At 38.2% G+C, this 17,754-nt stretch overlaps 1 protein-coding gene across 3 annotated transcripts in view; it reads right to left on the minus strand.

The window, feature by feature from the left end:
- Positions 1–309: 309 nt before the first annotated feature.
- Positions 310–17,754, minus strand: part of ESRP2 (epithelial splicing regulatory protein 2) — a 46,702-nt gene continuing 29,257 nt past the window's right edge. For 2 of the 3 annotated variants that reach the window (XM_074839885.1, XM_074839884.1), the window contains 5 exons: positions 16,356–16,554; positions 14,941–15,133; positions 13,731–13,908; positions 4,634–4,745; positions 1,533–1,697 (listed from right to left, as the gene is read on the minus strand). In XM_074839885.1, the coding sequence (XP_074695986.1) occupies positions 4,656–4,745; positions 13,731–13,908; positions 14,941–15,133; positions 16,356–16,554 (660 nt within the window). In that variant the 3' untranslated portion in view covers positions 1,533–1,697; positions 4,634–4,655. Of the gene's footprint in view, positions 1,698–4,633; positions 4,746–13,730; positions 13,909–14,940; positions 15,134–16,355; positions 16,555–17,754 lie in introns of all 3 variants that reach the window. The other variant, XM_074839886.1, reaches the window with a different exon arrangement.

The raw sequence follows: 17,754 nt of genomic DNA on the forward strand, positions 1-17,754 counted from the left end.
TTAAATCCAAACACAAACACAATTTCGAGTTCAATACTTTGCTTCCTCTGGCACCAGAATAAGAGAACTAAGCATGTGAACAGTCACATCACATTGCCTATAAAGTGTTCCACTACAAGAGAAATATGTATCACGCATATTTCTGGCTCACCAGCGCATAAAAAAAAAAAAGAAAAATCACACCACTCACACAAGGCACATATGCATACCTAAGTCTAAGAGAAAAAGAAAAATGAGTAAAAGGTTATTTACCAGAGAATGATGCCCCATGAAAATACATTGAAACAAAGTTACTTTCAAAAGCCAATACACATCGTAAGCATCTCTTTTATTTGTTGTAATATAAAGAAGCATACATCATTCAGTTTAAGTACAACTCAAATTGTACACTAACAAAAAAAGATCAATTCAGACATCCATGAACATGTCACAAGAGGATTCATTACATTTTGCTCTGCTGGTATTGCACTTGGAATGGTTTTGAAGTAAGGCACAGTAAAAACAAAGTCATTAGTGCTTCTACAGCAGATGTCTTATTTTAAACACATGCTACATGACGTAAAAGTACTTCTTCTAGCTTATGTATATATACACACAGGGAAAAAGAAAAAAGCATGCACTAGAGGATTTAGATTTCAACATATCTTGTTTCATAATATACAAATAAAGTAGTTTAAAGATGTAAACAAATTGCATGCACATAAACTAGAGCAAAATCTTTAATACAGTATCTGAAAGCTATTATGCTTAAATAAAAAAATATAACTTATTAGTACTCAGGTTTATGTGCCATTTTTGTCCTGTAGAGATTAAAAGTTTGGGGCTGGGGGCAGGGAGTTATGGGTGGGCAGGGAGGATTTTTCCGGGTTTGCCAGTTTTATGTTTTTGCTTTACAAGTTGGCAGCAGTACGTTGGTAAGAAAGACAAATATGGCTTTTGCAAAACAATGTGTAATGAAAACATGAGAAAGCATAATTGCATTTGGGGTCCAGCATCCTGGTATTTTCCAGTCAAGAACAAACAACAACAACAAAAATCAATATGATCTATGCGCTTTGAACTGGGAAAGCTATGCATTCCAAACGACCTTTCTAAAGACATTTAAACTCTACAAAAACCAGACACTTTGTCAAGTGTAAACTCTTAAAACTAAACACAGAAGAATCTGAATGATTCAAGCTTCGCTTTCCACTTCAAATGCTACTGAACGGGTTTCTCCCATGGCTGCGACAGCTGAAGTGCTATTAGATTGTCTTCAGAATTAACTGGATGCCAGGGGCAGGTTTGCTTATTTTTTACACATGTACATTAGAAATTAAGTAAATTAACTGTATAATTTTTGGTTTCACTTTATCTTTGGCATAGGATACGCCATTTTTCAAATTAAATACAGGACATGTACCACTCTCTATTCCAACATGTTATATGCTGAAAAGGCACATTTGGTGCTGCCTGGATGGCAAGGGAAGACTTCTTATTTTGCAAAAGGCACGGTGTTTAGTGCGACATTCTTTCCCCATCCCCCAAAGAGTGTTTAGTTAGACCAGGTACAGTTCTACATAGCGGCTTCCCAGGAGCTGTCCGTTTTTCTCAGCCACTGCTTTCTTAGCTAGATCCAGGCTTGGAAAAGTCACCAATGCCTCTCCACTGGGCTGGCCACTAAAGTTGTAAAGCACGAGGATGGAATCTGCATGGAGCTGCAACGGTATGAGAAGACAAAAGAAAAAACCTATTAAGACCAGAGACCACACCTGGAAATGCAGCGTTTAATGCTGTGTATATGGTTCACTCCACTCCTGTGTCTGTGGTGAAAAGATTCTGGATGTGAGAATGGGAAGAAGGAGAAGGGACCAAATATTAGAAGAATTCAGCTTTTAGCTGGGCAAACAGCAGCAGCTCTTACTCTGCTGGTGTGCTGAGCAGAATGATGTAGACATAACTCCATGCAAAAGTTTTTCTAGAGAAGTAATTCAGATTAAAGGTTCATAAGACAGACTTAGATGTTAATAAAGGGTAAATGCAGCATGAAAGTCCAGGCATTCAGTGAATACTTCTTGTACTATGTGGACTACTGGCCAAGTGACAAAGACTATAAGGCATGTGAATATTCACACGCAAAGTTTAAAAAAAAAAATTATAGAGCTGTATGAGAGTTCCATGTTGGGAGGATGAGCTGAACTTAACACAGGTATATAGTGCAAGAAAGATTGGTAAAACAAAGTAAAATCTGGTGCAGTCCAACTGAATTAAAGAAATGTTCAATTTTAACAAGGCTAAGTAACAAGCAGGATAGCAAATCAGATTATTTAGTCGTTGGAGTTGATTTACTTTGGAGTGCATTTGCCTTTGTGAATTCTTAAAAGGCAGTTCCTAAAAGCTGAGTTTAAAGCAGATGTCTGCCTTATGGAACTCCAGCCATTTCTGATAACACGCTGGAAGTCCTTCCAAAGCTAAGTTTGGAAGCCCTATTTGTTGGGTAGGAATTAGTGAAGTTTCAAAACCAAAGGCTGAAGGATCAAAAGCTCAGCATACAAAAGTTAGTATGTTGAAGATATCAGTGTCAGACAAAACATACGGTCTATGCCAGAAAAGCAACCAGTTTTACGAGCATTAACCCAATTCAAGTTAAGTTCATGTGACATAAGTCCTCATGAATTTATAAAAGGTTAAAATATTTAGGGGTTTCACTTTTTGTAGAATTTGTGCACCTGGTATACTGCAAGAAGTATCAGACTTCTCAAGTTATTACCAGTAGCAGTTTCTGACCAGCTTTACATCCAAACATATGAAAATACAGCAAGTACATGACAGATCTTCACTCACCCAAACACTCAGCAGGCAGTAGAAGTACTCTTAAGATATAAGCAACACTACACTTTAGAAACTAAAAGCACGTATAAGACAGTACAGACTTCGTATAATTTCTTTTCACAGAACTAAAGTTAGTCAAGAAATAGCATGCAGAAAGAAATTCAAAGACAAACAAAAAGCATCATGTCTGAAGCCCAGTTCATGTTTGGGATTAATCTTGGTTTCTTTCAGAATAACACTGTGCTCAAAAATAAAGTTGTACACAGCTTGGGTTGAGCCATGAATCTGAGCTAAAAGATGGCCTGCTCTAAACCAGCTCTTTGCTGTTAATCCATATGAGATCAAGTCATTTACTATCAGTCCTGAATGTAAGTTTAATATTGCAACTCAGTCACCTGGAAACACAGGTGCACAGTTAGACCTCTGAGCACAGAGAAGAGCTTTAAAAGTAGTTTAAATTGGTGTAATACCAGTGTAAGGATATGGAAATTCATGTTATAAGAGTTACATAGAAAGTTAGCAGAGAAGTCTACACGTTCTGCAAGCAACATAATTTAAAGAGTTGAATAAAAACCTTCCATTTCATTGTAAGATACACTCATTTTAGGTTCTTTATACAGACAGAAATAGATTTTCTTGCTGTACATGTATTTTTTAAAATATAGATTCAAATCTGTCCAAGTCTTTTTTCCTGGATGTTTTATTCTAAAAACAGTGGTATCTGTATGATACTACTTTGGGCTGCTTCGAATTCAAGATGAGCTACACCATGAATTATTTTCTAGTCAGACTGCTTCCATCTCATACATAGTAGAACCCTATCGCTGATCTGGTTTTCCAGTTAATCTGGGTACAACAAGGGAGCCAAACAGATTGTCCAAGGTCACATAACTATGGAAATGCTCAGAGTAATAATGGTTGTTCTTCTGTACACCCCCAGCCCATGCAGCCTCTCTAGTCTATTTTCTCCCTAGCAGATCTAATAGTATCATGGGAAAATGACCAATTTGAAAACAACTGAGTTGATGGTGGTTGTGTGAAGGTAGCTTTATCTATGGAGATAATTCTAACAAGGCACAGTATTTGATTGCCATTTTTTGTACTGAAAGATTTGTGTGGGTTTTTTTAAATGAGAAAAAGCCTTGTAAGTAATCAGTAGCATTTTGAATGAAATCCAGTATTATTGGGATATCATGAGCTCCACATAGGTCACAACAAAATTTCTTTAAGAATTATGTGTTAGTACCAAAAATGCAGGGAAGTTTACCATTAGCAAATTTAATCAGTTGCATTAGAAAGCCACTATACCAAAGAAACCGCTCCTAAAAAAGAGTAATAGTTCATATTGTAGTAGGGAGATCAAGAAACAGAGAAATTAGTCTCCAGACAGCTATATAATACAGGAAAGAGAAAGCCAGAAGTTTGGAGGGTTTTTGCACACACATTTGTTGCACTCTGTAGCCATATCAAGAAATAAATCTTCTACTGCTATGCTAAAAATAAAATATCAGACTGCAAGCTACACATGAGAAACAAGCACTATGAAACGCTTCTGGAAGTTTATCACACCATCTGAGCAGAACGAGGCAATCACACTACCTCCACCACTGCTATCCCATCAGCTACAGATCACAGTTGGCCTATTTCCTTAGGTTAGTTGATTTTTTTTTTTTAATAGGGCAAAAGCAGAAAGATTAAAGCAAGGATCCCAACACAAGCTAAGAAGGGGAAAAGGCCATAAGCAAAATCATCTGTATCACCAAGCCCTTCTTTCCCTTCCCATTCACCACTGGAGACCCAGTTTCTGCCAGTCGCATCTTACCTTCTTCAGAAGTTACAAAGAGTTACAAACAGACCCACTCTTTCGGTGCTTGTAACACACTCCTTGCTTGATCGCTCAGCTGAATAAGGCCATTGTAGTCATCAGGTGCATACTACAGTACAAGTGTGATATATGATAATCAGCAAGAGAAGGAACAGTTCTGGTACAGCAAGCCACACAGATGATCATTTGCAACCGTAATTAAGAGCATCAGCTATAATAACTGGCAGGAGACAGTAAATTTGACAGATGCTATTTTTATGCAAGATAAAAAAAAATACATCAACTGAATTACTGGTTGTAGAAACAGATTTCAAGTAAATGCATGTGGGAAATATTCTAAACTGTGTATTTGAACTGTTCCTTATCAAGGAAGGGAAATAGTTCAGACCATGAAGTGCTCCTTTTTTCCTTCTACTCATGAGACAGCAGCATCAGGTAACAAAACTCTGAAGATTGCATAATCATGCTTCCAGTAATGACTCTCACTAAGAAAGATGAGCATCCTCCAGCGTGCATACTGAAGTGGGGGATTAGAAGTGTAGGAATCTCATTCAGATCTTTTATACAGTCATGGAAATAAACTGCAGCTTCTCTAGGGTAGAGTGATAAACACTTTAGCTGCATATAATACTTGCATTATATAAACTACATCAGTGTAGTTAAAGAAATGCTGTGTCCCAGCATGAATGCACTTAAAAGATCAAATAGCATTTATAAGTATAGTATATTCCCATATAGGAAAAAGAAATAAGCTACACAGTGTAACTGCATTACGATACATTTGTAGTAGAAGAACATGAAAATAAAAATAGTGACCGTACAAGTACAGTCACACCAATAAATTAAAACAAAAACCCCACATGTGAATCAGATCCAAGAACTATCTGGGATCCTGAATCTGAACAGCAATCATGCATGCTACTGGAGGGCCTGGTACAAATATGAAATCTATAAATCAGCACACAGATCTTGGGGAATATGCAACATTGTTTTGTATCTATCTCATAATCTTTCCAAATTACATATCCTGGAAAGGGACTGAGCATTCCTGCACATGCTACAAAGCCTACTGGAGCAGCTCCTGTAATCCAGAACACAAAATGTTTAGCATAACCCAGGTTATAGAATATACTTTCAGTGGCAAGCAGAGTTTCCTGTCTCCCCCAAAATGTCTGTTTCACACTAATGTTTTAGAGGATTGCCAAATGCACACAAGGTAGACATACTATGCTGCCTTCCTTTGATATTTCTATAATATAAAAAGTCTCCTGCCAGCTTAGGGAGAAAAAGGTGTTCTATTTGGGCATACAGGACACATTGTATCCATCCAAAGTGAAGTTGAAAAGGAAAAAAACAACCATCACAGTACACACCTTCCACGGAAAACAATAACCAAGATCCCAGAGAACATAAAAGAAAAGAACCTCCCAGAATTTTTACTACTGAATTCTAGCCACCTTCACATCTAGACCCATGCCATTAAGTAAAAGACAAATATAAGAAGTATTTTCTAGATAGTCTCTGCCAGGGCAACCAGACCGTGCAAATATTAGATTTATCAGCTCCCAGACCTGCCCTTGAAACAAGTCTACAAAATATAAGTTTACTCTTTGGAAGGAATGTCTCAAGATAGTACATACTTTAGATTATCAGTAGATGTACAGTATGTCTCTTGTGGGGGACAGTGTTTAAAAGGTTACATTTGAAATGCATAAAAACTGCAGAAAACATGACAGTGGGAAAACTACCCTGTGCAGAAATGTCAAAGTTGTCAGAGCTTAGGCCTAGGCCTAAAGAAAGAAAGAAAGAAAGAATCGACATACCTAGCAATAGAAGCAACTTCTAATTACAAGAAAGATAAGTAAGAGGCTGCAGTTAATTAAAACAGAAGTTGTGGAACAGTGAACTCTTCCGCGACTTACACATTTCAAAAAGTAGTACTGCAAACCAAGCTAGGAAATAAAGCGGGGGAATTCTTATTCCCTGTAAATGAAATGGAAACTACCCTAACTTGTCTGAGGAAGCACACGATCATGAATACTTCTGATTTTCTCTGCATTTCAGAAACCCATAAGAACAAAACAAAAACATCCAATCATGCAGGACAACCAGAGCAAAGCTGAGGGTAAGCCTATAAACTCATTGCTCAAAATGACAATACATTTTTACTAGCTTCACCTGCAATGCAGTAGGCCAAATTCTGCTTCCATTTATATTTGAAAAATACCACCTAGTAATTTAACCCCCCAGTATAACGAGCTGCAAGTTCACTGAGCTAGATTCTAGCAAGTTTGTTTCCTGTATAAATGTTATTGAGACCTGAGACAGTACGATAATACTGAGACAATATGAAACATCACATTGTATTTTCAAATACCTACACTTAACAAACAAATAACTAGTAAAAAGTTACCAAATACTGCAATAGTTCCGCTTAAATTTAAGTGAAATAAAATTAAAAGCAGACCACACTGTTAGTGCCTCCACTACCAGCCTCTTACCCCGCTATCATCTCATTCCCACCCTTCCCTGAACTGAAACACAGCCTCTTTCCTCAGAGCTGCTGCCTTGTTCCCTCCTCCCTTTGAGCTCACAAATCTTGGGGGGTTGGACTTGCCTTCCAACCTAAAAGATTCTGTGATTCTTTCTCACCCAGGGCTTCCACTTACTCTCAGTATGTCAACAGTAGCATTAAAATATAGTGGCTTACTGGAATGATGCAATAGAAAATCTTGCTTTTTAAGCCATTACTTATCTATGAAACACAATCTCTATTAAAGTTTTTCTTCATCTCACCCTATTAAATTGGATACTCTCACATGCTCATAGGTGATGAACAGGGGAGTCCTATTTCCTAGAATGACTGAAGGAGAATGCAGGAAAGAATTCAGACAATAAAACAATTTCTCTTTTCCCCGTGAAGCAGCCATCATAAAGTCTAGCTTAGTCTATCTAGTAAGGAAGATCGCATGGAATACCATCATTAAATGAAGAGCTCCATTAGAAAAGTCAGCCTCAGACGTTAAGCACATGCTCTGCGGCTATACTGACTACTTCCAGTGATCAGAGGTGGGAGCTAGGATCAAGAAGAGTGGAAACTAAATATGGAAACTAGATATGGGATAAGGTTTGCATTTAGAACATAACCTAGGAGAAGGAAGCAAAACAGAACCTTTGCAAGTGGTTACTAAAGAAGATTCTGGGGTCTATGATTAGCTCTACAGCAGGCTGCAGGAGGGCAGGAAGAATATGCATATATATTGGGAAAAAAACCACAGCTAACTGGAACAGAGATTGCACTGAATAGTGAAGAATGGTGTTTTCTGTTCCCTACATTCTTCTCGTTGTTATCTCCCCTGTGACAGTGGGGACTTCTGTCAATAATGGCAAAATGATGTTTCCTGAAGGACATGTTGCTTCTTTACAGAATCAGCAGTTTACCTTACACTTGTAAGGTAAATACCTTTCTAGGTATTAACATTTGAAATGGTAGAGATATTTCAACTCATGTATATTAAATAACTCTTATTATAATATTAAATAACATAATACAATAGATTATAAATGACAGACGTATATTAAATAACACTAATTCCTCTCTCCTAAAGGATATGACCATTTCTGACCAACAATTACCTCCAGACAGACTATCTGCTATGCTTATTACAGTGCAAAGTTTTTTAAGATAGGAATCAGAGACAGACTGGTTAATAGAGTTAACATACTACACTCTCTCCTTGTACATGTTTTTGGTTTTTGTTTTTTTTTTTTTTCTTCGAGCTATTTTATTTCTTTCAGAAATACCTGCTATGTTGAGGGGAATATGGGACTGTTCTTGTCCCCTCACAGACTGTGCACAGATTTAACCAGGTCACTAACCAGTGAGACATTGATTTCCATTTCATTTTTGCAGTTCCTACAGTGGACATTCAAAGATCAGTCTAAAAACAGCATATGCAAAGCAATCCAGAGGAAAAAAAAAAATCCCTTACTAAAAACAAAATTAAAATTGGAAAGTATATTTAGACATGCCCCAACTGGGGAAAAGAAAAAAAAAAAGCAGGGGAAATGAAAGAAGAGAAAAACATCACAGGCAAAATGGTCACTTCATGATTGCAGCTCCAATTCTAGCCTAAACTACTCATAAACTCTACCACAGAACAGTTCCCGAAGGGAAGAAATCCAGCTCTCGGACTTTGGAAAAAAGTCTAGAAACAGTAAGTCTGGAACAAATCAGATTTGATGACTAGGTAACTACAACCTTCGGCACAAGAGTCCGGAGAAATACCCTAAACTGGCTTTGCCACTAAAGTCTATCAACTGTACCTGAAGAGTGCCGATACAAGCACTGACAATCACCTGAATGCTCTGTGGAACAGATAGTGAAACATGTAATACCTGTTCTCAAAAACACAGTTTGAAGATGGTGCCACTTAGTCTCTTGCTTCAAGCATGGGAGGCAACAGACAGAAACAGTAACTACTAATTTACTAGACTCAGTCTCACAGATGCTTTCTCCACACAGGCAACATTTCCAGGTGGAAGATAAGTTTAGGAATAAAGCAAAACAAACAGCATACTCTATTCCAAGTGCATGGGGGTGAGCATATAATAATGTCTATATTGCCAGATTACTTTAAATACCAGTAAGTGGGAATTCTTCCTCTACCAGATCCTCTCTCCCTTCCCTAGTCAGAAGGTGCTATGCCTAGAACAGGCACACAGATGAGGGGGTATCCCTCTCAGACTACAAAGTGTCAGATTTCAAAAGAAACCCATAGGAAATAGAGAATACTTCTTTGTTCAAGCATGCATTTCAGAGAAAAAACCTAATCCCTAAAAAGTCAGTAACAATGAAGCCCGCTGTCCTGATACAAGAGAGAAATGTTGTTAATGCCCTTGGAATTTAGCCATCCATCCACTTCCCCTCACTTCCTTACTACTGTTTTAAGCATAAGCCACCCTCCTCCCCCCCAACAATGAGCCTTGAATTCCGGGTCTCTGAAGACTTGGGAGGATTAATATACTGCAAAAGCTCTTTTCAGCTGCAGATAAAGGGCACCTAAGACCAGCACAGGTTTAAAGAATACTATTTGTTTTTATGTAGGAGAAGCTTAAGAGATGCACACAAAGAAGTTCCTACGTTTCCATCCTGCTCTTTTCAGCAAATTCAGGAGGCTTTAAATAAAGCTCAGGTGGTAATCACAGCCCCTAAATCTTGGTTGTCTTCTAGTTTATTTTTTTACTAGTCCTCAATGAAACATACACCTAAATAGCAAGTCTGCTTTCCAAGAACTAATCCACACAGTCTTTCAGGCAGACATGAATTCACTTTACATTCATGCCAACCTCTAAGAAACTGGGCAGCTACTGCTAAATGCATGCTGATTCCTAAATAAGAAAACAGTTGTAAACTAGCTTTTGGTCAGCTAAAACCATAGGCACAGTTAAATTGCATCTACTTGTACATAAACCTAATTCTTACCAGAATACCAACTCTGTCAATGTTAGCAATAACCCTGCATTCTCATAAGAAGCAAAAAAAAAAAAAAAAGTGGTCATTATTTGGACACTAGAAATATTTCTCATTGATTCATTTAGTGGTTAAAGAGTGAAATCCGTAGAGGATTTAACCAGTAAATAATGAAAAATACTTTTTAGTGAAAAATTTTGTTCTCGTATGCACAAACAACTTCATGTAACTCCATCACTCAACTACTAAATCTGTTCCTTGTTTACTTGATTTCTCTCACTGCTTCTACAACTGTAGCGATGGCCTAAAGTAACACTCTGTCTGTTGCATGTAATTACTAGTTTTGCACCACTTCTTCCTCAAATATTCCCTATAGGATCTGAAATACTAATTATTTTTCTTAATTCTAGAAGGGTCTCTTCACAATCACATATTTTTCAAATTATAAGGAAAGTTTCCTGTAAACATCCATAGATCCCTTACTGCAACGTAATGCCCAAACACCACCATCTGCTGAGCAGCTGGTGCTTTAGCACCTGTCAGAGTAACTACTGTCATCCCCTTGTCCTATCTGAATTGTATGGTGGGGTCTTCTATTGTTATGGTTTTGGTTGTTTTGATTTTTGTTGTTCTTGTTTTAAGTATCCTTTAGCTATATATCCAGTATATGATTGGAGTCAAATTGATGGCCCTGTTACATTACAGTACAACTAAAAAGCAGTTGAACATGAATTACTGAATCAGAGAGTACTAATATTAGTTCTTTGAAGATTACAGTACACTATACTATTACACAGAAAGGTGATGGGGAAAATTACCATCTCCAAGATGTACTATCAAAATTCTTCACAGGTTTTTCAAGGTTGTTTAATGCAAGATACATTAAACACGTGCAAGCTGGAAAGAATTTTCAACAACAAGAAAGCAGAACTACAAGAAGCAGTCAAGCTACCAAACCACTAAACAAGAGGCTAGCGCTGATAAAATTAAATTAAAATTAAAAAGCTGATCTACAGATTTTTACATTATTTATTATCCGAAGCATGTACTGATGTTGAGACCAGCTTGTTGAAGCCCATGATAAGCAAAGTCTATCTCTTAAGAGGCAGGTCTGGTATGAAAGGTGCTTTCACTTAAGCAGCAACATGTGCATACATGCAATATACAGAGCCCATGAAGACTGAAGAAGAAAACAGAAGAGAGTAAAGCAAGAACTAAAACTTTAAAACCTGTTCCTTTCAGACAAGGACATACAAAGACAAAAATCACCCTTCAATCTCAGCATCTCCGATCTGGTTCCCAGAATACCAACATTGAAGCCCATTGAATACCAACATCAAATAGTTATAGAGATTAAAACCATGCCCAAACCACTGACAATTATTAGGGGCTCACTTTATAAACGAGCAGAAGCATCGTGCAATAAATCCTTGGGCAGCGGCAGAAAATGAAAAAAAAATAACGTAGGAGAGAGGAAAGGGGAGGAAAAAAAGAAAAAAGATTAGTTATTGCTCCAGTGACATAATATTGTCCCAATACAGTAAGTTACCACCTCTTTTTTCCCCCTAAAGGAATGAGCAAGTATAAAACTAGCATTACCACATGTGGGATTCCAAGAACAACTCAAAATAATTCCTTGGCTCCTTTATAAGATATTGAACCCGATTTCATTGGACAACACCTTCTAAAGAAATCAAAGAGGTGACCAATTTAATAACAGTAACTGATGATGACAGGAGGTTGCAGAAAAAGAGCATACTTTTCACCTTGTGGCAAAATTTCTATTCATTTGAAACATTTAATTGTGCAATACAAACACTATGAACTGCTCTCCAAGGGTAGAAACAAGGAAAAGGGCAAATTCAGCACTAGACCCAAAGTCCAGATTCACTAAACTGAAGATTTAGTGGAAGACAGAGCTACTAGACATTCTCACTGACCTGTTCCATGCACAGACAGGTTCAGGTCACAATGGTGCACTTACACTTCTAGCTGAATTTCAATTTAGAAAATAGGCTTCCTCACTTAAGGTTTTAATACACCCACCATTGATCCACCAAAACCCCCAATCAGTTGGGGGGGGTGGGGGGTGGGGGTGGGGAGAAAAAGGTCAAGTATCAATGGCTAAGTGACAGATGAATGATTACTACTGTTTATCTGGAAATCATAAAAGCCACAGGTAACTGAATTTGGTTTGAAGTCTGGAAATATCTGTTGAAAAAAAAGTCCTAAAATACAATGACATTTAGTTTCTTTTGAATGTTTGTCAAAATTCGTCACACTTTTAATAAGCTAACCTTCATATTTTTCCACTGACAAATGAAATATGTGAAACATTCAAACATGAATGTAACATTTGAAAAGAAGCCACAACATGTAGAGAGCACTTGTATCTTCCAAATAATTAACACTTGGAACATAAGACATTTAAACATCCGTTCTCAGTCTACATTTGTTTACATAGCAGACATCTGGCTCTATAAAGCCCACTATCCTTTAAGAATCTTAAAGAAAAAAAAAAGAAAACATACCATGCCTGAATGTTCTGTATTAACTGCTGCTATGCATTAAAATCTGCATCTTACCCTTTAGCAATACCACTGCTATCCAACTGACATAATTTTGAAGGACAAACGTGCAAAAATTGTTTTCTTTTCACACATATCACTTGAAATAGTGGTTTGAGATCCACAAAGAGGATTTTAAGTCAGGACTTCCGAGTAGGACCAAAAGGGCAGACTTGGTATTTGTGTAAGTGCCGTTATCTGCAGAAACTAAATACTCACCAGAATATACCATATTCAATTCTCTTTCCTTTTAGCAAACATGTGATGAAAAACATGGATATAAATACAACATCCTCTGAGATTAAAGGCAGAAGACATGGAAAGACCCATTCCACAAATTCAAGTGCTGCTAGAAAAAAGCATTTGTACATGGTGCCATTTTTTAAAAAAATGTTCCTCAAGAAGATAAGTTTCTGTTTACTCACTGATAAGAGCATTGAATCAGTACAGAAGTTACCTCTAACACGTTGAATATTTGTTATCAGTATAAAATAGTTTGGAAAATAGTTTTCCTTTAGGTTGCAATGTAATGCAGTTTCCATGAAGAATGTTCCTGCCTGTAACCGAAATAATTAGTCCTTGAAAGGGTGTCTGACGGAGGCATCTGTTTCTTTTCTTTTGCAAGCAAGTCTCTCCATTTGCAAGCAAGTCATCACACCTAGGTCACAGCCTTTTGTACTAGAAATTTGCTCTCAGCCAACTTTAACACTTAAGTCTTGAAGGTCAAACACTGACCCTACCTAGGGCTCCCACCAAAAAGCGGCCAGGACTGAAAGCCTTTGGCAGCCCTCACCCTTCTCTGGCGGCCCCTTCATAGCCCCATGTCAAACCCTAACCCTAGACACTAAATCACTGCATTCAAATTAGGATATGTTTATTATATGAGAAATTAGGCAAATTGTATATTACACTTTGATCTGCCAGTTAAATATACAACATGGAGCTTGCACAGTGATCAGCAGTTTCCAAAAGCACTCACTTGCTCAGTTTGATCCCCAGTGATCATTACTTGGAGGTCCAAATATAATATCAAGGAAAGGGACTGCATACTAACCTGGTACCCCTGGAAGAAACTGAGTATCTCCTTCATTCCTGTGTTGTACGGCAAGCCCTGCATACGGACTAATGCTCCAGGCTGGGGCAGAATCGGAGTGTGGGTGGCAGTGGCAGCAGCGGCTACAGCTCCTGGAGGAGCTGCAATATACCCCACCGTGGTAGGGGATACTGGAGGACTGAAAGAGAAAGAGGGGCAAAATTGTTATGAAAACCAGTAACTGGTTTTAGTACTCAGAATAGGCAGAGATGAAACTGAAAATTTAGATTTGAGAGTAAGCCCAAAACCCACAGAAAAGCAAGCGGCCCTGATGTAGACTGCTTTGTGGACCTTCTTCATCTCTTCAGCATCTGATAATTTATTTCTAAAGAAGGGAGGGAAAGGAAAATAACTAAACATTTGTAATTGAAGACATAAAGAGTGGCATTTGTTACTTTACAGGAGAGGAGAAAAACAGTAGCTGCAGATGAATTGTTCTAAGATTGTTAATAAAACCATAAAAGAAAAAAAGGGGAGGGGTGGGATCGTAGTATGAAAAGCAGGGAAGGACCAAAATTTGGTACTTCTGAACCACAAAACAGTGAGTAAAGTAGCATCTCTGGTCAGGGCCTGGCTAGCAACTTACAAGATACTCAGGCTAGTAAGTGTCACAAGCCTAGGAACTATCAATGAACAAGCTATTTCTCATGGACCCAAGTATCAGTGAGCCATGTTGATACCATCTATGGGAAGGGAAAAGGTGGAGATCTTCTGGTTTGCTTACACACGTAAAGCGTCCTTTGGTCTCTCTGATATAGGAAATCAAACCTACTACACACTGATGATGAGTCTTTCAGTATGGAAAGTCTTGTAAGTACAAGAACAAACTAAGGGATGAGGGTAGAGGCATGTATTGACACAGCTCCTTACCCGGACAAGAAACAGAACCGCCTTGATGACATTGCCCCAGTGCCAAAAACACTGTTAAATATTAGACCAACATTACCATGAGATTCAAACAGAACCTACAGCGAACCTACAGCAAAGCCAAACTTCATTACAAGGCCACAAAGAATCAGTTAAAATGGCTACTGCCTCTGCTGATGAACATCAAGTTCCCAGGATTATCTACACCAGAAGTACAAATTTAAGAGCTGTTCACAGGTGACCACACAGTTGCCTGCTCCACTGAGATGAAGTGTCAAAAGAAGCAGCTAAGCCTAGGGGTTACCTGGGATAGTAAGCTGTGTAATTCATATAAAGCTGAGCTGCCTGAGCTGGGTAGTAGGTGACAGTTGGAGGAGCAGCCGCAGAGGCCTGGGGAGTCCTGGTGGTTGGCAGGAGGGCTTGTGGCTGGTAAAGCGCTGCCTCTGCTGGGATCACAGCTGCTGTTTGGAAAGCAGCATAAGCTGGTGGAGAAAGACCTAAAAACGAACCGAGACACAGCAACAAAAACCAATCAGAATGGAGATCTCTGCTATAGGAAAGGAATTATTCATCCCAATGTGATTAATACCATCTGGGCATGATTAATGAAGACTTGTGCAAAGACTGCTCTCTAGCCTCTCCCCTGGAGACCCCTGCTACATCACCATGAATGACAACTGGGGATTTGAAATGAGCAATTCTTAACAGTTCACAACTCTTAGAGCTGAGCAGCCTTGTCCATATGTAAATGGAAAGTAGGGAACTTCAGAGTTATTCAAAGAAAGCATAAAGCCATGTGCATAGAGAAAGCAGGCGTGCACACCAACACACCCTTTGTTCTTTCTAACAGAAGTTGTACTCTGTGGGACAAATACCATAATATTAGCTACACATGGGCATCCACAACTGCTGACCATGAGTCTTCATGTATAAGCCTCCTGCAACTTCAAAAAGTGTTTTTAGGATATAGCAAATGGAAAAAAGAATACCCTACTAAATCACTAGTCTGATGCATTTTGATGAACAAATACCTGATTTGTATAGTAACATTAAGCTTGGCTTGGTGTGCAGTCAAATTGTTTTTATATACTATATTTGGCAGCTTTTTATTATTTTGCAATTACACATTGTTATCTGCTTTGTGATTTGATAGTGAGACTAATTAGAATGGTACAGTAAAGTTCCATTATAGTTCCACAATAAGGTTCATGGTAATCTTCAATAAAACAAATAAATAAAAAAATCCATCCAACTTCACCACTCTATGGTCTGTTATCATATCATCCCAGAGTTTTCCTTCAAATACAAGCCCATAGAGTACCTTCTCAATGCTCTAAGGCAAGATAGCAAGAGCACTCATTGGCAGCTAGAATACAGAATTTCTCCCCCTTTTAAAAATCCCTCTAATTCCAAGTAGGTTTCACTACAGGCAAGTCTACCGCAGAGCTCAGAAGAACAGTACACCCATAAAAAGCAAAGTGTGCAACAATTTCACTGGCAAGGCCTTGCTGCCCTCTACTCACCACCGAAAACACAATAAAAATGCCTCTGATCAGTCCCATTATTGCCCAAGGGGAACAATTCCAATCTCAGCATGTATACAGATGGATGATTATTGATCATGGCAAAACCCAAGTCAAAAGGTGAAAGGCCACAAAGCTTCAGCACCTACCACATATCAGCCTTTAGCAGCAGAGAGCAGAAGAATTGGAGACTTACATGGTAACTTACATGGCGGTGGGGATAAGCCACTACGATTTAAAGTGCCACCCATTAAAACAAAGTTCATCTCCTCTCCTGAACACTGGAATACTTCCACGTAACGGTCCTTCATCATTTTTTTGTGACATTTTTGAGCCACCATAAAGGCTTTGTCAGCAGATTTCATTTGGATAAAAGCATCACCTGATGGTCGTCCCTAGGGGAGGGGGGGGAAATAATCATAAATCAATCTGTTATTAAAACACCCAGAGCACAAGAAATGCAGAAAGTACTAAGATCAAATGTCTATTGAAACTCTGTATTGTTCTTCCTCATCTGGCACCAATGACTAGTAATTCGACAACTATTTTTAGAAGCAGAAAGGCAAGACTCATGTAACCAGCGCCCAGTTAACACAACACTACTTCCACTTTCTGTAGAAAGAGAGAATAATTTAGCATAGAAGCAAATTTTGGAGGCCTCTAATCCAAACACTGTTCAAAGCAGGGCTAATTTTCAAGTTACATCAGGCCATTCATGGCCTTTTCCACTTGAAATGTAGGTATGTCCAGGGGTGGAGATTCCACAGCATCTCTGGGAACCTGTCTGGGTGCTTAACTAATTTCTCATTGTGACTTTTTTTTTTCTTTTCCTTTTCACCCAATTGGAATTTTCCTTGATGCAATTTATTAACACTGTCTCTTATTCTTTTGTTGTGAAGCTCTAGGAAGAGTCTGGCTTTGCCTTCCCTGTAACTACTTTTTAGGTAATAGTACAACAGTAAAAAGCTTCAGACATGCTTTAGTAAAGTCCATAGCTACATTAAAAATTGATTTCCAGGTCTGATTTTCTTCAACCTGACAGACGTTGCTGTATGTATAAAATATTAAAAAAACTTTCTTAACAAAAAAGCAAGACAAATATAGTAGATCTCTTATTTGTTTTCTTCTCTCAGTAATTCTGTGGCTAATAGTTTAACACAAGACAACAGGGAAAAAATATCCCTATGATTATGTCATCAAAATATAGCCAAAACACAATTTTTAATTATCAACTTCCTTTAAAGCCTGAGAAGTCTCCAGTCAAGTTAGAAAACCTCATTTTTCCCACAAACACTACTCAAACAACACAGCTACCATTGAGCAGAAACCCTGAAGCTGACAGAGCAGCTATGCCATCTAACATGAGACATTTCTATCTTGTGTGTTTCCAGCATGTGACTGCAACATAAGGGACTATTTAAGACAGTCTCCAGGATAAAGCTATCATTAAAAGAAGAAGCTTCATCCTCCCCAGTCTTATGTACACATATATAGAAACAAAAGCAAGTGTGTACGTAAAAGTGGAGGAGAAATGAAAAGAAGGAAGGAAGAGACAGGCAAACAGAACATAGCATCTTCTCAAGGTTATAGAAGAC

This window comes from Strix aluco, chromosome 14 (assembly GCF_031877795.1).
Source record: "Strix aluco isolate bStrAlu1 chromosome 14, bStrAlu1.hap1, whole genome shotgun sequence".
In the NCBI taxonomy this organism is placed as follows: Eukaryota; Metazoa; Chordata; class Aves; order Strigiformes; family Strigidae; genus Strix; species Strix aluco.